At 37.3% G+C, this 23008-nt stretch overlaps 1 protein-coding gene across 2 annotated transcripts; it reads right to left on the bottom strand.

The window, feature by feature from the left end:
• Positions 1 to 1561: 1561 nt before the first annotated feature.
• Positions 1562 to 18990, bottom strand: shisal1b (shisa like 1b). Of its 2 annotated transcripts, XM_056272564.1 has the most exons (4): positions 18859 to 18990; positions 14293 to 14506; positions 11282 to 11590; positions 1562 to 2215 (listed from the first exon to the last, which is right to left on the bottom strand). In XM_056272564.1, coding segments are annotated over exons 1-4 (591 nt in total). In that variant the 5' UTR covers positions 18926 to 18990; the 3' UTR covers positions 1562 to 2214. The 2 variants fall into 2 exon arrangements, with proteins under 2 accessions (XP_056128539.1, XP_056128538.1); XM_056272563.1 differs by lacking the exon at positions 1562 to 2215 and having other exon boundaries at positions 11278 to 11590.
• Positions 18991 to 23008: the final 4018 nt, after the last annotated feature.

The following is a 23008-nucleotide window of genomic DNA, read 5'->3' as shown; positions in this document are numbered from 1 at the left end:
AATACTTATACTTAAAAAACAACAAAGCAAAATGTAATGTAAAGAAATATAAATGTAAAATGTGTTTAATTTTCATGATGCTTCAGATTATTCATGTAAAATATGATTTATTTTTTCCTTTTGATTTTAGAGGTTAAATGTATGAAAGCTTGTTTCTGCCACAGAATAAAACATTTTAAAAGATAATTGCGACTTTTTATCTCACAATTGCGAGCTAACATCTCGCAATTACTTTATTTCTCAGAATTGCGAGATATAAAGTCTGACATTTTTTCCCTCAGAATTGCGAGTTTATATCTCACAATTCTGACTTTATATCACGCAATTGCGTGTTATAAAGTCAGAAATTGCGAGATATAAACATGCAATTCTGAGAAAAAAAGTAATCACCCCAAGTTTATTTCTCGCAATTGCGAGTTTATATCTGACCATTCTTTATAACACACAATTGCGAGTTTATATCACGCAATTCTGAGATAAAAAGTCAGAATTGTGAGATAAAAAGAATTGTGAGATCCTTTTTTATTTTGTGGCGGAAACAAGCTTCCGTAGAAATATGACTTGGACATCTTAGCATTGCCTCTGCAATTTTTGTGTGAATTTGCACTAATTGTGTCAAAAGAAAAAATCTTAAGAATAATAATCTGTTTTGGAAAATATGTCAAACTGAGCTGAAAGTTCAGCTGAAACATTTTTTTGTAAACAAACACTCCAGGGTGCAAGCTTTGTAAGTGACTAGGCTAGTGATTTTGTGCAGACCAAAGATCTTTGGGCAGTTTTCATATGCTAGAATAGATGTGATGAATCACCGTCTGTCCTCCTGCCAACAGACACCATAATTAAACTCACACCTGATGAAACCAGAGATCTCGTCTCCCTCCTGTAATCGCATCTGACCTTGAGCTTGTTTCTGAACCACCAATTACCTCAATCCAAAGATGGTGAAGCACAGCCGTGAGGCGCTGTTCTGCTCTACAAGTGTAATTGGGCTGTTGTCTGACAAAAACTGTACCTTGGACTCCAAACAATAGACGTATTCAAAACTTATTGCTCAAAACAAGCTGTCAAATGTGCTGTGATCCCTGTTTGGTGCAGAATGGACCTCATCTTGCTGATACCATGCCACTCTTGAAATTTCAAAGACATCTGGGAAATTAGCCAAGTAGATGTTCCTTGGTGTTTTATTGGTCTTGGAACATAATTTCTATTAAACAATCATTGACCAAACCCTAAAATCAGAGTGAGATGATTGGTTGATGAGAATACCATAAGCTGAAATCCTGAAATCTGATTGGCTGAGCAAGCAAGACATGAGAAGCCAAGAAACCAAGGCAAACAAAAGCCATCATTTCTACTGACCTTTCTGAAAATGATTCGCCTGTCTGCTTTGTCATGTTCAAGGAGTGTGTAATCATGTTTTCATTTCACCGGTCCGTTCAAAAACTAAAGTGAAATGAACTCATCCGATCAATATCAATAGAGTAAGTACCACTGAACAAACATACTTCTTCAGACCTGACAAACATACATAATGAACTCTTTAGGGCATGAAACTAAATGTGGGGAATAAAAAAAGCGCAGTTTAACACGATTTGCTACCTCACTGATTCTTACAAATGAGAAAATGTCAATTCACAACAGTAATCAAAAAACGAACATTCACCGTACTATTTCATTTCACATCTTCACTGCAGAACCACCCACGACATGTGAGTTTTGATATTTACTGCAAAAAGGTCATTTAACTTCTAGAGTCATGAGAGTGCTTGAATCTTTTAGATTAGGTTTGACGACTTCATTCATCACTCATCGCTTTCCCCGACTATGAATAAATAAACAGACACCGCTCGCAGTTACAGAGAGTTTAATCCAGAAGAGCTCACGAAACGGCTACATAGGTCCTCCAAAGATGTCCTGGCTGAGTTCTGTGTCCGTCGAAGTCCAGCTCGCTCTGAAGTCTGGTTCTGTACTTCCACAAACCCCAGAATCTCTCGTTCCCCCACTTGTCCACTTCCAGCTGATTCTGGGTTGAGGTTCTGGGTTTGTCGAGGGGTTGAAAGTTGTGCTCTGTGAGATTTGGACCACATGGAGAGGCTTGGGGCAGTCAGGCACCTGTGACATAAAGGTCCATGTGGCAGGGGCATGTACTACGTTTCCCATAATGCACTTCTTCACTGGGGCACTCCAACAGTTTGTCCTTACATTTGGTTGGTCTCTGTTGAAAAGGGAGCATAAAGAGTGATTAGAAGTAAATTTTAGGCAAAAAAAATGGTGAAATCCCTTTTAAAAAGTACCAGAAACATTAAACAGTCTAACAGTCTTTTGTTTATATATATATCTACTGTATAAAGAGAGAGAGATATTAGCAGACATTACTAAGTCTTCACATGATCCTTTAGAAATCATTTTCATATTCTGAATTATTATGTTGAGTTATTTTCAATTATTATTGATGCTAATAATTAATAACGGTCCTTATTATTTTCTGTAATCGTTGATAAATTAGCTTTTTACAAAACGTCCAAAAACTTTTCTGTCACTTTTGATCAATTGAATGCATCCTTGCTGATTAAAAGTGTTAATTTTTGTTCAGCAACAAAAACTGTTTTCAACATTGAAAATAATAAGAAATGTCCCTGATCAGAGAGGGAGCCCTATGAGGATTTGAACCGAGGGGAAAATACACCAAAATAAATTAGATTTGAAAATGTATTCACATAGAAAATGTTAAATTGTAATAATATTTCACAATATTGCTGTTTTACTGTATTTTTGATCAAAGAAATGCTTGCAGTAAAAAACAAAACAAAAACATTTACAGTTTTTTTAATTATTCAAAACTTTTGACCACCAGTGTATATATTATTTTTAAGACTGGTAGACTTTTTGTTCTTTGCTTAATCTGTGGCTAATAATAGTGTGAAAATGCATCTTCGGCTCAAGCCCTCTCGTCGCTGGTTCACCCACCTGACAGATAATTAGCTACCATATGGACTGTGTTTCGGGATTTATTGGGCAAAATCTAGACAAGCCACCTGACTGGAGGCGGACTTGATTTTATCATAAATCATCTTATTGCAAACACACAAAAACACACACAAGCTTAGCCTTACACAGCCAGACTTTTGACTATCAGACCTAGAGCTGGCCATTTAGAGAGAAAGAGTCCATCTGATTGACATGTAAAGTGTTTTTATTGCTCTATATGACATTTAGAGGCAAATTAATCTGAAATTGCACAACACGTATAGGACACTCAAGGACACTTGCAAAGCATCTGCCACATGCAAAATAAAATGTGAATGCAATGCATTTTTGAGTGCAATATGTGCAGAAGTTTCGTCTTTTTATGTAACTAGCAAAACCTCCTCGGTGTGTGTCTGTCTAAAGAGGTGGACAGCAGAAATGTCACACTATGTGGCCTGTGTTTGGTTCGGCTCTTGGAGCACATGGACATGACAAGTGCAGGTTACACTGCGCGCTCTTAAAGAAATCTGCCCACAGAACAAGAGAGAGAGACAGTGAGTTGGCAGACCTTCTCTAATAATACACCATGTGCTGCCTGCCTCCCGAGTTCTTTCTCTGAATCCAGGCCATGTCTCTGGTGTGAAACAGACATATGTACCCCTGACCAGACCAGGGGAAGAGAGCATGCTGGGAGATCAGTCCCAGAGCAGCAGGAGACTGAGAGGTTAGCCTGTGCTAACATTAGCACAACATTAACCCAGAACTTCCGTCTCTATACAGCGCAACATTACCACCTCTTCAAAATAGGTTTGGGAATTGTAATGAATTGGGATTCATTAAAAGAGCTGAAGAATCATTAGCGCCGGACTGCATGGTTGCGGTGTATGTTTGTTTTTCACAAGTATCATTCGCTCAGAAATTGGACAGCACTGGTTGCACGGTATGTCTGTGATTCGCTTAAAAGAACCGGCTCCCTCAGGAATCGGACTGCACTGACCACAATGTATGTTTGTGATTCACTCAAAAGAGTCGGGTCATAAGAGTCATTCTCTCTGGAATTGGACTTGACTGGTCACACTGTATGTTTGTGATTCACTCAAAAGAGTCGGGTCATAAGAGTCATTCTCTCTGGAATTGGACATCACTGGTCACGCTGTATGTTTGTGATTCACTCAAAAGAGTCGGGTCATAAGAGTCATTCTCTCTGGAATTGGACATTACTGGTCATGCTGTATGTCTGTGATTCACTCAAAAGAGTCAGGTCATAAGAGTCATTCTCTCTGGAATTGGACATCACTGGTCACGCTGTATGTTTGTGATTCACTCAAAAGAGTCGGGTCATAAGAGTCATTCTCTCTGGAATTGGACATTACTGGTCACGCTGTATGTTTGTGATTCACTCAAAAGAGTCAGGTCATAAGAGTCATTCTCTCTGGAATTGGACATCACTGGTCACGCTGTATGTTTGTGATTCACTCAAAAGAGTCGGGTCATAAGAGTCATTCTCTCTGGAATTGGACTTGACTGGTCACACTGTATGTTTGTGATTCACTCAAAAGAGTCGGGTCATAAGAGTCATTCTCTCTGGAATTGGACATCACTGCACACGCTGTATGTCTGTGATTCACTCAAAAGAGTCAGGTCATAAGAGTCATTCTCTCTGGAATTGGACATCACTGGTCACGCTGTATGTTTGTGATTCACTCAAAAGAGTCGGGTCATAAGAGTCATTCTCTCTGGAATTGGACATTACTGGTCATGCTGTATGTCTGTGATTCACTCAAAAGAGTCGGGTCATAAGAGTCATTCTCTCTGGAATTGGACATTACTGGTCATGCTGTATGTCTGTGATTCACTCAAAAGAGTCGGGTCATAAGAGTCATTCTCTCTGGAATTGGACATTACTGGTCATGCTGTATGTCTGTGATTCACTCAAAAGAGTCAGGTCATAAGAGTCATTCTCTCTGGAATTGGACATCACTGGTCACGCTGTATGTCTGTGATTCACTCAAAAGAGTCAGGTCATAAGAGTCATTCTCTCTGGAATTGGACATCACTGGTCACGCTGTATGTCTGTGATTCACTCAAAAGAGTCAGGTCATAAGAGTCATTCTCTCTGGAATTGGACATCACTGGTCACGCTGTATGTCTGTGATTCACTCAAAAGAGTCAGGTCATAAGAGTCATTCTCTCTGGAATTGGACATCACTGGTCATGCTGTATGTCTGTGATTCACTCAAAAGAGTCGGGTCATAAGAGTCATTCTCTCTGGAATTGGACATCACTGGTCATGCTGTATGTCTGTGATTCACTCAAAAGAGTCAGGTCATAAGAGTCATTCTCTCTGGAATTGGACATCACTGGTCATGCTGTATGTCTGTGATTCACTCAAAAGAGTCAGGTCATAAGAGTCATTCTCTCGGGAATCTGACTTCACTGGTTGCGCTGTATGTTTGTGATACATTAAAAAGAAACAAGTCACAAGAATTATTAGCTTAGGATTTGGACTGGTCGCGGTAAAAAATAAGACGGGGAATAATTTCACTGTATTTTACTGCGGTGTTTTAGTCAGCAGAAGAACGCACATATATCTCAGCTCCCAACCCTACTTTAAAAACTCTTTTAAATCTCCATTGACAGCAAATAGATTAAACTGAAAGTGAATGGAGACATTTTCTCTTGAGGAACATCTGAGAAGCAAAGACAAAAGACCCCTGTAATCCCACATGTGCCATCTAGAGTTTCAGAAGAGATTTCAGCAATGTCCTAAAGGCAACAATGAACATCCTAGCAATAAATGTTTTCTCTAGTGTTTGACTACGTCCAAAAACCATCAATCTGACATGCTGAGCAACCAGGATCTAATTGCTAAAACCATCAACGTGTCTTAAGGGGCCACTGAAAAATGTCTCTTAATAAAATGTGTCCTGTTTATAGCCTTTTAAAGCTGATTCCCATGCATGACGCGTCAGTCAAACCAGATGTTGCAAAGCGAACACACAAGGTCGTCCCCCAGGCTTCTGCCCCTCTCTAGATCACACAATATAAGAATCCGATGCCATTTAAAGACCCCGGCAGTGTTTTCTCAGGCCAGCAGGAGGGAAACTGCACGTAGCCCTCAAACAAACACAGTAAACGGGCAGAGAATGAGCTGACCCATATAAATGGCTTTATGAATAGACCGTGAGCAGTAATTGAATTCACTTAGTTCTATTCTGGCCAGGGACCTTCATTTGTGGTTGTCTTTTTCTTTCTTTTTCTCTCTTAAACAGATGTTCTCCTCTGGACCCAATTCAGTAATTTCCCACAATGCTCTTGGGGAAGGGGCATTAAGGATGTCGACCATCCAACTCCGAGCCCTCATGTGACATGTTCACTGTGGGCGGGGCCAGCCAGCACAACTGCATAAATAGAATCCAAGTGACTTGTTGTGTGTCAGATCAGATGTCATGATAGGTTAAACTCAAAGATTGTTGGAGTTGTGCCTGCTGTAAATCTCACACATGAAATCGCAGTGTCATATTGTGTCTGTCTTGCGGCAGAGATTCAAAGTCTCCGCTTGGAGGTTGAAGCTTTCTGAGACTCCTGTGATTGTTAATGAGAGGGTTCGGCACAAACGACAGGCTTAATTAGATGGGTATTCACTCACACTAACGCGGCTACAGCGTCTTGCTGACACACTTGTGAACTGTAAGAGAATAGTGTATGCACGCGCCCCTCTCGTCCTCAGAGAGCAGCACACCCACGGGATAGTCACTGGATTTCACAGAGTTAGCGAGATTAGTGCGATCGAATACTTGAAAGACTTTCTAGAGTTGTGTTTGAGACTAAAAGACTCGCCGAACTTAAAGGAATAGCATCTGAGGGAAACCGTTAAAATGTCAAACAACAGCAAATGCTATTACTGAAGTGATAATTCATGATGAATATGCAAATAAGAACGTTAATGGTTCATTCAATGTGACCCAAAACTCTTTTTTTGTCACAAACAATAAATTAGACTGTGTAAGACTTGAAGTTTTCTGAATGAGAAGCTCTTTATTTTTTGTTTTCAAGAGTTTGTAGTGAAGTTTTGTTTACTTTTTAACATTTTTGACCTGGATGTGTCAGAATCAAGGACAGCATTCTAGCAACAGAAAAATGATTCTCGATTGTGACCTAGTTCTGCTAGCAAACGGATCTGGTGTTTGTGATGAAAAAGGTATTTTTAAAGCGTTGGATCTGTATCTCGGGATGATGATGATGCATCTGGTTCATGGCCAAATATGAGTAACCGCACGCGCCTCCCCTGAGAGGATATACACCCGTGAGTGTGAGGAAAATCCACTAGTGTGTGTGTCTGTTGAATTTAGCATGGATTGCAAAGGTTGTGAGGGTTATGAAATAGTGCGTGTTTAAGAATATTCCAGGTTGAGTACAAGTTAAACTCAATCCACTATAATAATTTTGACTTGTCCCTCATTTTCTCAAACGCAAAAAGGAAGTTGAAATGAAGTAAACGAAGCCAATTTTTGGGGATTTAAAGGCAAGACACTGTACAGGCAAAATCATATAGATTTTTATGCACCGGTAATTTTTGAGATTTTGGCCTATATGGCTTCCATAACATTTCTTCTGTCAGACTGGTGGAAAGAAAACATCCAAAAAAGCCTAGACATTTAAGTGTTTATTTAATTGCACTTTGTGTATTTGCATCTGTAGGTTTCAATTGCAATACATATCTTCAAATTAGGTTTTTCTCAGAAAACCCGACTTCAGAAGCACTTAAATACACCATTTTATTTATTTATTTATTCCTATCTATATTCTAAAGGTTTTTACAGAGTGTTTTCTTCATATAGCATTCGCCTGATTTTATACAGCATTTTATTCCTAAAAACATGGTGACATTTTCTTTTGTCTTTCTGTCTTTCAGTGATAAAAAATAGATATCAAAAATATCTTGTGTAAAAACCTTTATAAAACAAGAATTTTGAACCTGGCTTCATCCAATGTTCAGATGTCTGGAAATACATGCAAATTAGTGCATAATTAATTTGCACACATAATATTTCAGAAAACGTTTGAATTGTCTTAATGTACAGTGATTAACCATCCAGCTGGGGGAGTATGGCGATATCTATTAGTTAATTTTTTTAACGTCTACACCTGCTGTGTCTTTCCTTAAAAGCAGAAATAAGGGTTTTAAAGAAACACATTTTCTCTTAAATTGTGCATTATTTAATGTTTAAATCATTTTTACAGTCATTTTAGGGTGTTATGGGCTTTATGGCATTGTAACGAAGTTGTGGGGAGGTTTGAATTAATAGGCAATTATTTTTTCACAGTAAAATCATGTTAACATGCTTATTGCTTATTTTATTTTAATATTTATGTAATGGCTCGACTTCCATTGTAAGCCTCAGATTTTTGCCTATTCTATTTTCTATCTATTTTCATCTTTCTTTAGTGTGTGATGTTGCTGTTTGAGCATGAAAAAGGCCTCCGTTGTAGTCTTGAGTTTACAAACACATTACAGTATTCCTCATTTAAATAATTCGCACCCAAGGCATACACAAAATAAAGGGCTGTTAGCAGTGTAGTCACCACTGCCATTTTTAGTGTTTAGTGTTTACAAGCTGATGTTTGTGGTTATGGTAAAGGGTTTGACATTTCCCAAACACGTTAAAAGCGGTAGACCAATCACAACACACACTGTTCCAGGCGACCAATCAGAGCACATAGCGCTTTACAGAAGGAGGGGCTTCATAGAGACAGGAACTAAACAGGGGTGTGTTTGCCATACAATGACGTAACCCGCTACCATAGTACGATGCATCGTTGAAGAAATCAACTAGCTAGTCACGACTGTTTCCCGAAACCGTACTGTCGCAAATTGGTCGTTCAACCACGTTGGTTAAAGATGTCACGCAGGTGTTGGAGTAATAACTTTCTTGAACCTGTTTGAGATTGAATTAATGCTAGATGTTTTGCTATAACTAACGAACATGGCATCTGAGGACTATTGCTCATTTTTCTTAGTTACTTTGCTTTATTTCCAGATTCAATCATAGGCTCGTTCTTACGTGGTAAAGCACGTTCACACATGCGCACGCTTCAAAAACAACGCTTTAAATCTCTTGACAAACTAAAAGACGTAAATGACATTTGTATGAATTCTAAATAAAAGATACAGATTGTAATGAATGCCAGCTTGCTTATTTTGCTTAAGATAAGGATTTATTTTGTCCACATGTCATGCAAACAAGAAACTATTATTCTAACCACAGATCGAGAGCTGTCGTTCCAACCACGCAACTTTGCGATGCTTTTAGATTAGAACGATGGTTTCAGGGAAACACAGACTCGTTAAACTATGCTGATAACGACGGAACTTGCGACCAAAGCCAACTATGGTCGCAAGTTCCGTCGTTACCAATAGAGTTCAATGGGATTTGCGACCAACTTGCGACCATAGTTGGCTAACGATGCTTTCGGGAAACGCACCCCAGAGCGTTACTGACAGACTAGGAAGAGAGGAGCTCCAACATTGGAGAACATGGGGAAAATAATGTGTTTTTTGAACATTCAAACTTGAAAACCCATTAGAGACCAAAAACAAAATCACAACTTTGTAAAAGGGCATAATATAATAATAATATAATAAACTTTATTTTATGTAGTGCCTTTAAAAGTAGCATTCTCAAAGCACTTTACATAAAAATAATGGAATTAGAAAGATACACAACAGTCTAGGCAGTAAAAACTAAACAAGCAATAAAAATAGAAGGCCGATATAATAACAAACACAGCAATAACACGAATCACATAAAAGCCACCCTAAAAAAGTAAGTTTTAAGGGACGATTTAAAAACATAAGGGATTCTGCATTCCTAATCTCAGAGCGCAGGGAATTCCACAATTTAGGAGCCAAAGAAGAAAAAGCCCATAGTTTTTAGCCGTGTTGTTTGGACAGTTAAAAGACCAGCTTCAGAAGATCGTGAAGCACGTGTAGGGGTTAAGAGCTCACAAATATTGAGGGGCCAAGTTATTCAAGGCCTTATAGGTGAGCATGAGAAGTTTAAAATCAATACGAGAACTAACAGGGAGCCAGTGCAATTTTTCCAGGATTGGTGTAATGTGCTCAGTCAGAACCCTAGCAGCCGAATTTTGTACCAACTGTAATTTACTTAGGTTAGCTTTAGAAACCCCAGCCAGCAAAGCATTACAATAATCAATACGTGAAAAAACAAGTGTTGATTAACTTTTCAGCCACAGAGAAGGTCAACATAGAGCGTAATTTGGCAATGTTTCTGAGATGAAAAAGTGATGTTTTGACTGTGTTACGAACATGATGGTCAAATGTTAAGTTGGCGTCAAATATCACCCCCAGATTTTTTAGTTTAGTTTGCAATTTCAATTTCAAATATGGCCTCTTTAAAAAAACAAAACAGACAGGACAAGTAGAAAATTAGACATTATTGTTAGCAGTCATCGACACTGAGCCACAACAAGTGCTTGTGAATGAACCTGCAAATATTCCTTTAAAGGATTAGTTCACTTTTAAAAATACTTTTGCTGATAATTTACTCACCCCCATGTCATCCAAGATGTCTATGTCTTTCTTTCTTCAGTCGAAAAGAAATTAAGGTTTTTGATGAAAACATTCCAGGATTTTTCTCCATATAATGCACTTTACTGGGCACCAAACGGTCCAAGGTCCAAAAGACAGTTTCAGTGCAAACTGCAAACTGTTCAAAGGGCTTTAAACGATTGAATAAGGGTCTTATCAAGCGAAACGATCGCTCATTTAAAAAATAAATAACAACGTTTAAGTTTAATAATGTCAAATGCTCGCCTTGCTCTGTTCTGTGATGCACGTTCGTGACTCTCCTGTTCGAACTCGTTCATCAAAATGAACAAATCTTTTTTCAAGTAATTTGGTTCATTTAACGACCGAAATGAACGAATTGACTCGGAACCACACAGAACAGAGCAAGGTGAGCATTTGAGCTTATAAAACTTAAACTTTGTTATTTCTTTTTTAAAGAGCGATCGTTTTGCTTGATAAGACCCTTATTCATCGTCTGGTGTCGTTTAAACCCCTTGAACAGTTTGCACTGAAACTGTCTTTTGGACCTTGAACCGTTTGGTGCCCAGCAAAGTGCATTATATGGAGAAAAATCCTGGAATGTTTTCATCAAAAACCTTAATTTCTTTTCGACTGAAGAAAGAAAGACATAGACATCTTGGATGACATGGGGGTGAGTAAATTATCAGCAAAAGTTTTTTTTAAAGTGAACTAATCCTTTAAGATGCAGTGTGTTTCACTCACCAGGCCGTTGTCGTGTTGTGCGTGGTTTGTGTTGGACTCGGCGTGTCTCCCGTCAGGCTGTGTCTGGCCTGACTGCAGCCGTGTTGATGTGTCTCTTGAGGTTGTGATGGAGCTGCGGGTTGAGCGGTCTGTCCGTCCCCGTGCCACTGAGTGCGGGCCTGTTTCAGCCAGCGGCCCCCCAGCCCACACTTCTCCAGATACACCCGGCACACCTCATAGTTCATGGCCGAGTAATAGAGGAAATCAAGTGCCAGCAGCACCATGACGAAGAATCCATAGATCCACACGCCAATTAATGCGGAGTAATTGCTGCGACAGAGAAAAAAGTAGATGCACTTAATGTTTTATGTGGCCATAAACAAGCATTTTTATGATATACAGTATCAAAAAGCCTTGAGGAATGGATGGAAACGCTTTAGCAGCATTAGTGGTCTTATGAAAGTTAAAGCACTTTAATAAATTCAGACTTCATTAGCGTTATATGAGGCATTGAGTGTTAATAAAGCGTTTTACAGTTCCTTCTGAAGTGAATCCCATGCACAGACTGAAAGAAAACAGCAGTAAAGGCAATAGCAGAACTTCCACTTTTTGATGAAGCACAGGCCTTGCGCTGTCAGACAAGGCCACAACTGACAGGGACAGTCTAGAGGTCTTCATAATGTGTGGTGTTATTAGAGCCAAGAGCAAAGGGGAACAGATGTGTGTGTGTGTGATATCTCAGTGTGTGTGTGATATCAGAACTCAGAGTCCAACATCAGCACTCGCCGGGATGGGAGGAAAACGGGATTTGGCAAGAATTACTGGCTAACATTTTAAACGAATTCAATATAATAATAAATATGATAGTTGAACCCTCCCAAACAAATCAAGAGATCCAAACAGTTTATTATCAGATGTTTAGTTAGGAAAGTAACTTTTTTTTTTTGTCATTGTTGCAACTCCAGAAATAACTGGTGACATACTACCGCCAAAATAGATTTATGAGGAAGAAAATCAAAGTGGGTCACAATGTTTTTATTAAAATGATCGGCTTGTCTATTATTTGATGCAAAATGTCCTGCACTATTTTCCTACAAATATTAAAAAACAACAAACAAACAAACAAGTAACAGGATTTAAATAACATTTATATAAAATGTTAAAATTATTAATATTATTATATGAAATATACATTATTGAGTTGTGATTATTATGAATGATAAATGTTTGATATTGTATTAATAATACTAATAATATTTTCTAAATGACAAATATTTGAATATTTTACCTTTTCTGTGACGATATTTATATCAAAATATTACTATTATTATATTAAATATTAATTTGATCAAGCTATATGATTTGAGTTGTTATTATTATGAATTAGGCCTATAGATTTTTGCATTTTATTAATAATAATAACATTTTTTCTATATGACAAATCATATTTAAATGTTTTACTTTTTCTCTGACAGTAGTTATATAAAAATATAAAAATGATTAATAGTATTATATTAAATATTAATTTAAGCCATTATGATTTGAATTGGGATTATTAATTATTTTAGATTATTATTAATTTATTTGATATTTTAATAATAATAATAGTCTTTTCTACATGAACAGTTTTATTTAAATGTTTAACTTTTTTCTGTGACAAACAGTGCAGGCCATTGTGTCACTATTGGTGTGAAATTATTGGTCTAATATTTCTTATAATATGCAAAGTAAAGTTGCGGCAGTTCTAAAAGAAGCTTTACTTTTTTATACCAGCTTTAAACTATATTTTGATATCACATTTATTTATGTGTGTGCGATTATGGCCCAGAATTAAAATACTTCGTCTTGCCATCCATCATACGTGTGTGTGTGTGTGTGTGTATGTGATTCTGGGCCATAATCACACACACACACTTATCAGTTATGACAGTGGTGTGCTGTTATTTCATGCTAGCCAGATGCGCAATAACTCAAATCTGCAGCAGACATGCCTCTATATGCCAAAGCCTTATATGTCCAAGGCTGCTGGTTTGTGCTCTCGGCTGCTTCTGAGACTCAGTGAGGTTGATTTAACCTCAGGCCATCAGCAAATATCACTGGCTGAATCCTGCTGACCACAGATGAGAATGAAATGGCTTCCCACCAGGACATCCGTCCTCTCAGTAAGTCGCAGCCTGCCTGAGCACATTTCCACATCATTAGCTGTCATGAGACCGTCTCAGAGGGACGATGTGAGGCTGCTACGCTGATCTGGGAGCAGTTCATATTTTCAGTTAATATTTGATGAGAAGGGAAGCGTTTCATAGCGTTAGAAAGTAAACAGAGCAGGTGTGACCTCTGGCCATAAAACTCATTTGGCTTTTATTATAGGCCTACTCTTTCAAGATATCTTTCACCTCTGAAACTACTTTGTAATCAAGGATGTAGTGGCAGGGAAAAATATTACCCAATATTACTGCAGAGTGTGTTGGAATACTTCATTCTGATTGGTCAATCATGACATACTAATGTCAACTACTGTAACTATAATGATGCGCAAATGGTTTCCTATAGCGGTGCTAATTTAATCTATTTCATATCACTTCATAATTTCAACTCAAATGAATATTTCATGTGACTTATTTATTAAGCATGTGAATTTTATTGACTGATTTATTAATTTATGCGGTATTTCTGAAATAACTGGTGCCATGGAGCCACCAAAATGGATAAATGACTTGTATTATTTGCCCAACATGCATAAATAAATGAATAAATAAAAGGTAAATATAACATCTTTGTCACAGAGACATGCACATAGATATTTTACATACATATCTTTAATTTAAAAAGTTTCAATATTTTTTTATAAATACACCTGGCATTGGTAACCAAAAACATAGTGTATCTGTGATGATGCAACCAGGCTGTTAGTGTCAACATAGAGTCCAGGATCACTGTATTGAATCATAAGTTATTACTTGGTGCACATTTTCCCATGTCTAATAATCTGGTTTAAACAGCGTGTGTGTAGTTGAAGGCAGGAGACTCACTTGTGAGCGTATCCGTCCGGTGAGGTGGTCAGGTTGACCTGCATGACTGTCTGGAACTCGGTCTCGTTGCAGCAGTATTTGAAGGCTGTGTTGTTATGGTGACAGCAGAACATGTACGTCTTGTTGTCCGAGAGACGAGGACAGTGGAAGCCGAAGTGGTAGCGCCCCTTGTGGTCGAAGTAAGGCTCACACACTCGAAAGTGAGCAGAGAGAGCTGCACAAAAAGACAATGAAAAACAGGACAGTTAGCATGTGGTGTTAGATTGTAAATTAACTAGCAGTTAGCACTAAACTAGCACTAAAAAAGACTAGCTATTTACTTTTTAATGATTGTACATAGTCTTATTGTAAACAATTCATCAGTGCACAATGATTCCAAAGATTTAGGGCCCTATCATACACCCGGTGCAATGCAGCGCCAGGCGCGACGCAAGTGTTTTTAGCTAGTTTCAGCCCGACGCAGTTATCATTTTTACGTCCTGCGCCACGTTGTTTAAATAGCAAAAGCATTTGCGCCCATGTGGGCTGCTGGTCTGAAAACGAGGTGTGTTCAGGCGCATTGTGGTGCGTTGCTATTTTGTGTACATGTTCGCTACATTCGCTACATGTAAATAGCGAATCCGCCACGGCACGAGCACAACTGGCTTTAGAAGATTGAGAATTAGAAGATTGAGACTCTGGTTGATTTATTGCATGTTACGTCCAAAACACACCCATTACTCATTAAGAGAATAGAGACAACCCTTTTAGACCAATGCGCTGGGCACGCCGATTTTTCCCATCGTTAAACTAGCAAAAGTGGATTCAGACGTGCACTTGCGCCGCGCGCTTTAGACCATGCGCTTAGATCTTTAAAATAGGGCCCATAATATAATATAGCCTAATATTCAAGTTTTTATTGGTATAGCGCTTTACCAACGCTATCTCACGACCAATTCGTACGAATTCGTAAGAGTGAGTGAAATGTGACTGATTCGTATGATCCGTACGATTTGTCTAAACCCCAGTGACGGTTAGGTTTAGGAGTGGGGTCAGGGGTCGTTCGTACGAATTCATACGAATTAACCACCTCATAAAATTCGTACGAATTGCCGTGAGATCGGGATGGCTTTACACAATACATATTGTTTGAAAGCAGCCTCTTTTCCCAAGCCATGACCGCATCCATATTCTCTTTCGCTTCCTTCTCTTTTTTTCAGCACAGATATAAACCACAATTGCCAAAGTGCGATTCATCTTGTTTACCACAACATTTTTCTTAACTAACCTACGATTCAATAGACCTTATGCACCAGAGAAACGAGGGCGCCGCCATCTTTAGAATATTGTCTTTGAACTTCCGTTTTTGCGGTCGCTCTGTATATTTCTATGGCATCGCTGTCCAGGAGTAATTAGCTGGTGAAGTTGATTTACTTATTGTAGAGTTAACGAAAGTTATCATGAGCATTGTAATGTTTATGATAAGCATTGTAAAGCATATTTCTTAACAAATGGACCTTGGGGATTTTTTTAACGAGCCGTTCATTCATAACTACGCAAGATCGCTGTGAAAATACAGACCGGAAGTCAAAAGACAATGAGCTCAGCGCGGAAAAGGGGCGTGGCTACATAAGGTCTATAGGTGTCATCATCATCGTACAGTACATAGCCTACACGTCGTACTCAAGTTTATTATATCCATGTTGTACAGTGTGATTTGGATTGCCGAAAGCAGGCATTAACTATTTCACTTTTAAACCACTGATCTTCAGCCAAGTCTTTTAATTAATAAAATAGTGAATTACTGAATTTCATTTATAATTCATCCCTGATTTAATGATGCTCACCACATTTAGTGGACCTCTCAGAAATGGAAATGGAATTGAATGGTTTCTGTTGGCATAAAAACGTGCTTGGAATAATTTCTCACTGATTCGGACACCCGCACAAAGGAAGTGCAACAAGGGCTGGTGGGTTTTTTCATATGACAGTCGTAGTTCTGCTTCATTATTCATCGCCGTATTCAGAACAGAGAGTGACAGCGAGGTCTGAGCGACTAACCCATGTTGACACGATTCACCCTGAACCACTCAGACACAACAGCTCACAGACATCATGCTATAGAAAGAGAACTTTTCTTTCCGGTCAGCACCACACATGCACTTGTATTGAATTTAAATCGATTCAGCCTAATTAGCTCGGATTCATTCGGTTTCTATGATGAATCTGCGCTTGTGTAGATAAAATAAAATGTTCTTCAGTTTCAGCTCAAGTTTCTATTCTTTCAGGCTTTACCAGATTTAATTAGACAAATGTGAGAGGAAAAATAACTAAAGCTTCAAAAATAATTTAAACGGAGCTGCAAATTATGAGGGTTTTGACATGGTTTAATTAAGTCTTGAAGGAAGACAACACAAAAGCCTGGGAGTCTCAAACGTTTTATGTATCGCATAATGAACGTTTCCAAACAATGTTTTAGTAATTAAAGTTTAGTTGCAAGTTAGTAAGAACTCATATTTTCCCCTGATGCCAAATCGATGCTCACAAACAGAAGCTGTGTTAGTCTGAGGTGTCAGTAGCAACAAAACGCCCTCACAGTATGAACAAAAACAAAAGGGCTGTCATTATCATGTTTTTTTTTTTTTACTTTATTTTAAATTTCACTTCATGTTACATATATCAAAAAAAATCTTTAGTTCCAAAAAACTTGTCCTTAAATGAACACTTTTAGTGAATGTCTATAAGCGTTGAGGTGAACAGCGTTGAGGGCATTTGTATGCTCGTGCACTTCTAAAAGCCCCTAAAAATGCATTGAATATTGATTTAGCAATAAACAGCAAATTTACAGTCTTTCTCTTCAGGGAAAATATACTAAAAAATTGCTTAAAAAGTCATAAAAAATGTGTTTGCCTGCACACTATCACTATTTATGTGTGTGTGTGTATATATATATATATATATATATATATATATTATGTATATGTAATATATATACTGTATATATGTATAAGCTGAATTTTCAGCATCATTACTCCAGTCTTCAGTGTCACATGATCCTTCAGAAATCATGAAAATACTGTATGCTGATTTGCTGCTCAAGAAACATTTATTATTATTATCAATGTTGAAAACAATATCTTTTGTAACATTGTAAATGTCTTTACTGTCACTTTTGATCAATTTAATACATCCTTGTTAAATAAAAGTATTAATTTCTTTCCAAAAAAATGAATAAATAAATAACGGTAAATAAATCAACTTTTAAACGGTAGTGTATAATGGTACACAAGCTTTCTATTTCAGATAAATGCTGTTCTTTTAATCTTTCTATTCATCAAATAATTGATAACTCCACTGAAGACTGGAGTAATGATGCTGAAAATTCAGTTTTGATCACAGGAATAAATTACATTTTACAACAGAAAACTATTATTTTAAATTGTGATAATATTTCATTTTATTTTATGTTTTTACTGTACGTTTGATTAAATAAATGGAGCCTGAGCAGAGGAGACTTCTATCAAAAATATAAAAAAATATTACCGACCCCAAACTTTTGACCGGCAGTCTATATATATAATACCACGGCATGCGTCTAAAGACTCGTGACACCATTGTCGTTTGCTTCATGATGATTTTCTCCATGCTGTCCAAGACTTTAAACTCTCTGCAGGGAGAATGACTCACGCCCGTCTTTAATAATTAAAGAGGTTTTTCGATTTGATCCAGCTTTATGACCTCTAATCTCACACTATCCCGCCACCCGATCAATGTAAAAGCAGGAAGCTTCAGTCTCCCAGCGGAGGGAAAACTCTCCATCTGAAGCTCAGTGAGACACAGATGGACAATGGACGAGACAAATTGGACCGCTCAGAGATTCTGGGTAAAGAATGACCGCGTGAGAGCAGTAAATCTGATAAGAGGATGTTTCTTCGGCACCTTTGTGTCCCACAGGTGGATTTTTATCACTTAAAAATAGGTTTTGACTTTGCTGAGGTCACTTTAAATCTGCCTTAAAACCTTTCTTTATCATTTATTTTTCATTAAAGTTTTACTATGTTTTTAAATCAACAGTAAGAATTATAATCAACACAAACATGCAAGCATTTACTGTGATTTAACTGAGAAATATTAAAATTTTTACACAAATTAACTGTCAATTTGCACCTATAATGAAGTTTAAAAACTGCCTCTAATAAATGACATTTAAATGAATTTCAAATGAATATAAATGAATAAATAAATAAAAATGAAAGCATAAAGATTTGTGTATTTCATGGTTTTGACTTTTGCTCATCTCATTTATTTTTCCTACTTTTCTCCATAATAAAAATCTGAATTTCTACATTTTAAAAACTATAAAAATCTACACAAACCAAAATAACATTATATTTACTGTGATTTAATTGAAGAAATAATTCAGTTTTTACCTAATAAAGTCAACTTAAAATAAATTTTAGAAGAAACACGTAACGTTAGGTTCAGTTTTAGATATTTCTCCGTGTTTCTGATGGCTCTGTTTGCTCCGATCAGCAGATGACGTTATAAACAGCCGTTACATTAAACCATCTGCACACTTGGTCTTACCTGTAGTAGACAGAACGAGGAAGATGATGGTCAGGATGTTGAAGGAGTGATGATTGGTGACACTCATCTTCTTGTCCTCCCTCAGGGGAGGATGGAGACATGAAGCCTGACAGCTTCAGCTGCTTCCAGACGTCATCTTTATCTCCGGCTTCTGTTCATGACTGTGACAGTTTGCCAGCACACCTGTAGCGGAAGAGGGCAGATGTTACGATCACGCCAACACATCTGTACGGTACGATCTGGCTCACTTTATTTCCAACTCTGCTCCTACCTAGGCTTCATTTTAGTCAACCTAAACTAAAAAAGCTGCCAGAATTCAAAGTCATAAAGATGAACGCACATGAACACCGCTAGATGTCATTTGGGATATTTTCCCAGCTAACAAGGAACATTCTCCGAACTTTGGCTAACGTAAGTTTCTTTCAAAGTTGTGAACAAACACTGTTACAGGCAGTCGGCAGTAAACAAGAGACAGAGACAAGAGTTAATGGTTGCTTAAAAAATGATCCTCTTTGTTGTCTGAGGATGCGCTGCAGTCGTCACGGTAACTCTACTCTCTCAACTGCCACCCAGAATTCGAAAAAATGCAGCTGAACTGTTCAGCAAACTCATTATAATACATTAAAAGTAATTTAAATAAAACTTATATATATATATATGGTGAAACTATATAATTTTGATGACCTTTTCACAATGTAATTTTGAATTTGGGGTTTTCATAAGCTGTAAGCTATAATCATCAAAATTATATCAAATAAAGGCTTGAAATATCTCACTTTGTATGTAATGAGTCTATATAATATATTAGTTTCACCTTTTAAGTTGAGTTACTGAAATAAATGAACTTTTGCACGATATTGTAATTTTTCGAGTTTCACCTGTATAAACATTTAAACAGAAATAGACACGTGTAAATCTAGTTGGCAAAACTAAAAAAAAAATATATGAGGTAATCAGAATTTTTAAGTTAAGAAACTCAAAGTCTAAGCAGAACTTGCAAATTTTTATTTTTGTATTTAGACATTTTAATTGCTCTTAACTTGAATTATTTGAGTAAGCTTATTCATTCATTCATTTAACTTAAAATTATCATGTGATCTCAACCTAAACATTTTTAGTATAGGAAACTTGGCTAGCTTCTTTTGACTAGCTAATTCAGTAAATGCTAACTTGCTAGTTGGTAACACAGTGCTTTGATAGCATCAGCGTAGCATACCAATTGTTGAATGAGTTCAGCAACATAGAACATTTAACATGTTCCCAAAAAACACAACATAACAGAAACTCTTCTAAATTAGCATAGAAAAACATAAGCACTACTAAATCTCTCACAGGCAGTGGTGTAGTCTACGTGATACGCAGGTATACGCCGTATACCCACTAGGAAAGGCCAAGGATCTCCGTATACCCACTTAAAAAAGCGCGAGTATTCGTAACAACATCGTTTTGTGACAGAACTTTCATTCATAAATTCACCCCGCCGTCTGTGTTTGCGCAGCGGATCGAATCGCGGAATCCAGTCACAAATGTAACTTAGCCTACTGTAAAGCGGAACGTCAAGCAATTTGGCCATTTTTGAAAGAATAAATCAAAAGTAGGGATGTACAACGAATCAAATCTCGATATGTACTAGTGTGTAAACTAGTGTACTAGTGTGTAAAGCTCAAAAAGACTGCTATAGAAATAAACTCTGCATGTTCTGGGTGTTTCTGTGAATGAGCGCTCAATGTGTGCTCTACTAGCTACACACTGAAGCGCGCGTGACACTCATGGTGTTTTCAGCGTCTATGAGGAGGACATGCACACATTTGAACTTCATCGCAGACCTTTTATGAGAGGGGGGGAGTAATATCACAGTATACTCACTACAAAAAACTATACACCACTGCTCACAGGTATAAATTGGAAATTCTCAGGAGGACTTTAAGGCAGCCAAATTTGACCCTGCTTTGTTGCATTATGGGTGATGTAGTGTTTGTAATGTGCGGGCACAGGAAGTCAGTTCACAAGCGGCCATCTTGAAAACTCATGCAGGTATGATTGAAATGTGTGATTTCAATAGCCATGATGAATGATTTCCCTCATTCATCTTTCCACAAGTGTTCTACGTTAGGATCAAGTCCTCTTTTCCTTGAAGCACATACTCTTATAATATCATCTTCTATCTGTTATTGTTGTCATATCCATCGCAACATGCAATAAACCTACTCTATGAATGCTCCTCGTTCATCTAAAAGATTGTAACTTAGCACTCTGCTGTAAAACTCTGTAGCAACAAAGAGGTTTATCATGGCTTGTGTTCTGCATGAAACAGGAGTGATGATTGTTAAGACCAATGCACACAGTTTTTGGCATCGGAGAAGAATTGTGCAATTTTCTATTGTTTTAGAGCACAATAATCAGTGACATTTTAGACATTTCAAGTCGTTGGCGTATAGTCTTTGATAGTCATCACAGGGTGTGAAAAGGGTCCAATTGCACAGTGTGTGACTTGCTTTAGTGGGCTTTGGGTTTGTACTAAATTACCAGTTCTTTTGTGGCTGATTTTGAAAGCGTTTTAAATGGAATCAGTGTGGTTAATCTACATGCTGGGATTGTTCATTTCGAGGCTGTGATGGATATAATGTTTATTTTTGCAACTGTTTGGCAATTTCATCTCATTTGGGCTGATTGTGCTGCTCTGTAGGAGAAGGAAACTCAGGACAAATCCCAGACTTCTCTCTGTGTTTCGCTCTTCCTTGTTTTCTGTTCTGTGGATGAGGACGGATCTACAGAATATCCATGTGGAGGATGAGGTGTTAGTTCTCAAAACACTGTACATCTGCTGGTTTAGTTGCTTCTGCTACAAGCCTGTGTTTGTTTCTCCTCTTGAACTCAGTCACTTGAAGTGGAGTGGGATTCCCCAACAGTTCCACAATATGAGATCATGCTTTACATGCAGAGATTTGGTTCGTTTCATAGCAGGTCTAATGTGCCGAATGACATTTAAGTGGCTCTCTTTAAAGTAGACTCGGTGCACTGTAAAAAATAAAATGCTATTTTTACGGTAAAATACCAGCAGCTGTGGTTGCCAGTACTTTACCGTCAAAAATATGGTACAGACGTTATTGGTTTTACAGAGTTAACTTACAATTTACAGTAATTAACCATATTTCATTATCTGATGTAATGTTAATTTACCAACCTATTCATGTATTAATATCTGTTTTGTACCATTGCTGACAAACAACAATCATCACAGCAGTGATGAAATTCACATGATCAATCAAAGCTCATCACAAGCAGCTCTTCCACGAGAAAGTTAGTACTAATATAAAGAAGCTGCAAAGTGTCATTCGCACAAACACTAAACAGCATCATGGTAACACACATGAAATTTTAAAAATGCAATAAACATTCATTTAACAACATTAAATGTAACATAAAACCCTAATGTACTTAACTGATAAGAAAAGAACTAAGAAAACTAAGAAGAAACAGTTATTTCAACAAAAATACATCAAATGTGAAGTGTCACGCAGGGAATTATGGGAATGTCAATTTACGGTTTTTCACTGTAAATTATACAATGAGTTGTTCTTTTTCACTTTCAAAAACTGTAAATTTAACGGTATTTTACAGTAAAATTACATTAAATGTACCGTTAGATCTATCACAGTTATTTACTGTATATAGTAAGGAAACTTTCTGTTAACCAATTAACAGTTTTTCACTGTAGCATTTTTACAGTCTTTTACCGTTAAAATCACGATCATTTTTTACAGTGTGTGTATTTCAGTTTGTAACCCAGTTTACTTCAGTGGGATTTTATCAATGGCAGCCACTATTTACACTATGTAAAAATAGCAGTATTTTCTTTGCAATAAGTGTAAATAGGAGTTAGATGTTATTTATAATTATAAATAGTGGCAGATACTATTTGCACCGAAGTGTTGTAACTGTTGTTTTACATCAACGGTATGCAATAATAACATAGAGTGTAAATTATTATATTTATAACAATTATTAAATGGATGCCATGCCACCTTATTGGGACGATAAAGCCCTCCCTACACCTAACCCCCATAATATCCCCCTAACTGATAAACACGTTAGACACTTTAATTACACTTTTCAAATTTTTTCTTAATTTTTATTGGAAATAAATGCC

This window comes from Rhinichthys klamathensis, unplaced genomic scaffold (assembly GCF_029890125.1).
Source record: "Rhinichthys klamathensis goyatoka isolate OS25496 unplaced genomic scaffold, OSU_Roscu_1.1 h1tg000341l_1, whole genome shotgun sequence".
Lineage (NCBI taxonomy): Eukaryota > Metazoa > Chordata > Actinopteri > Cypriniformes > Leuciscidae > Rhinichthys > Rhinichthys klamathensis.
The sequence above is the reverse complement of the archived record's forward strand: the minus strand, read 5'-3'. Positions and strand labels throughout refer to the sequence as shown.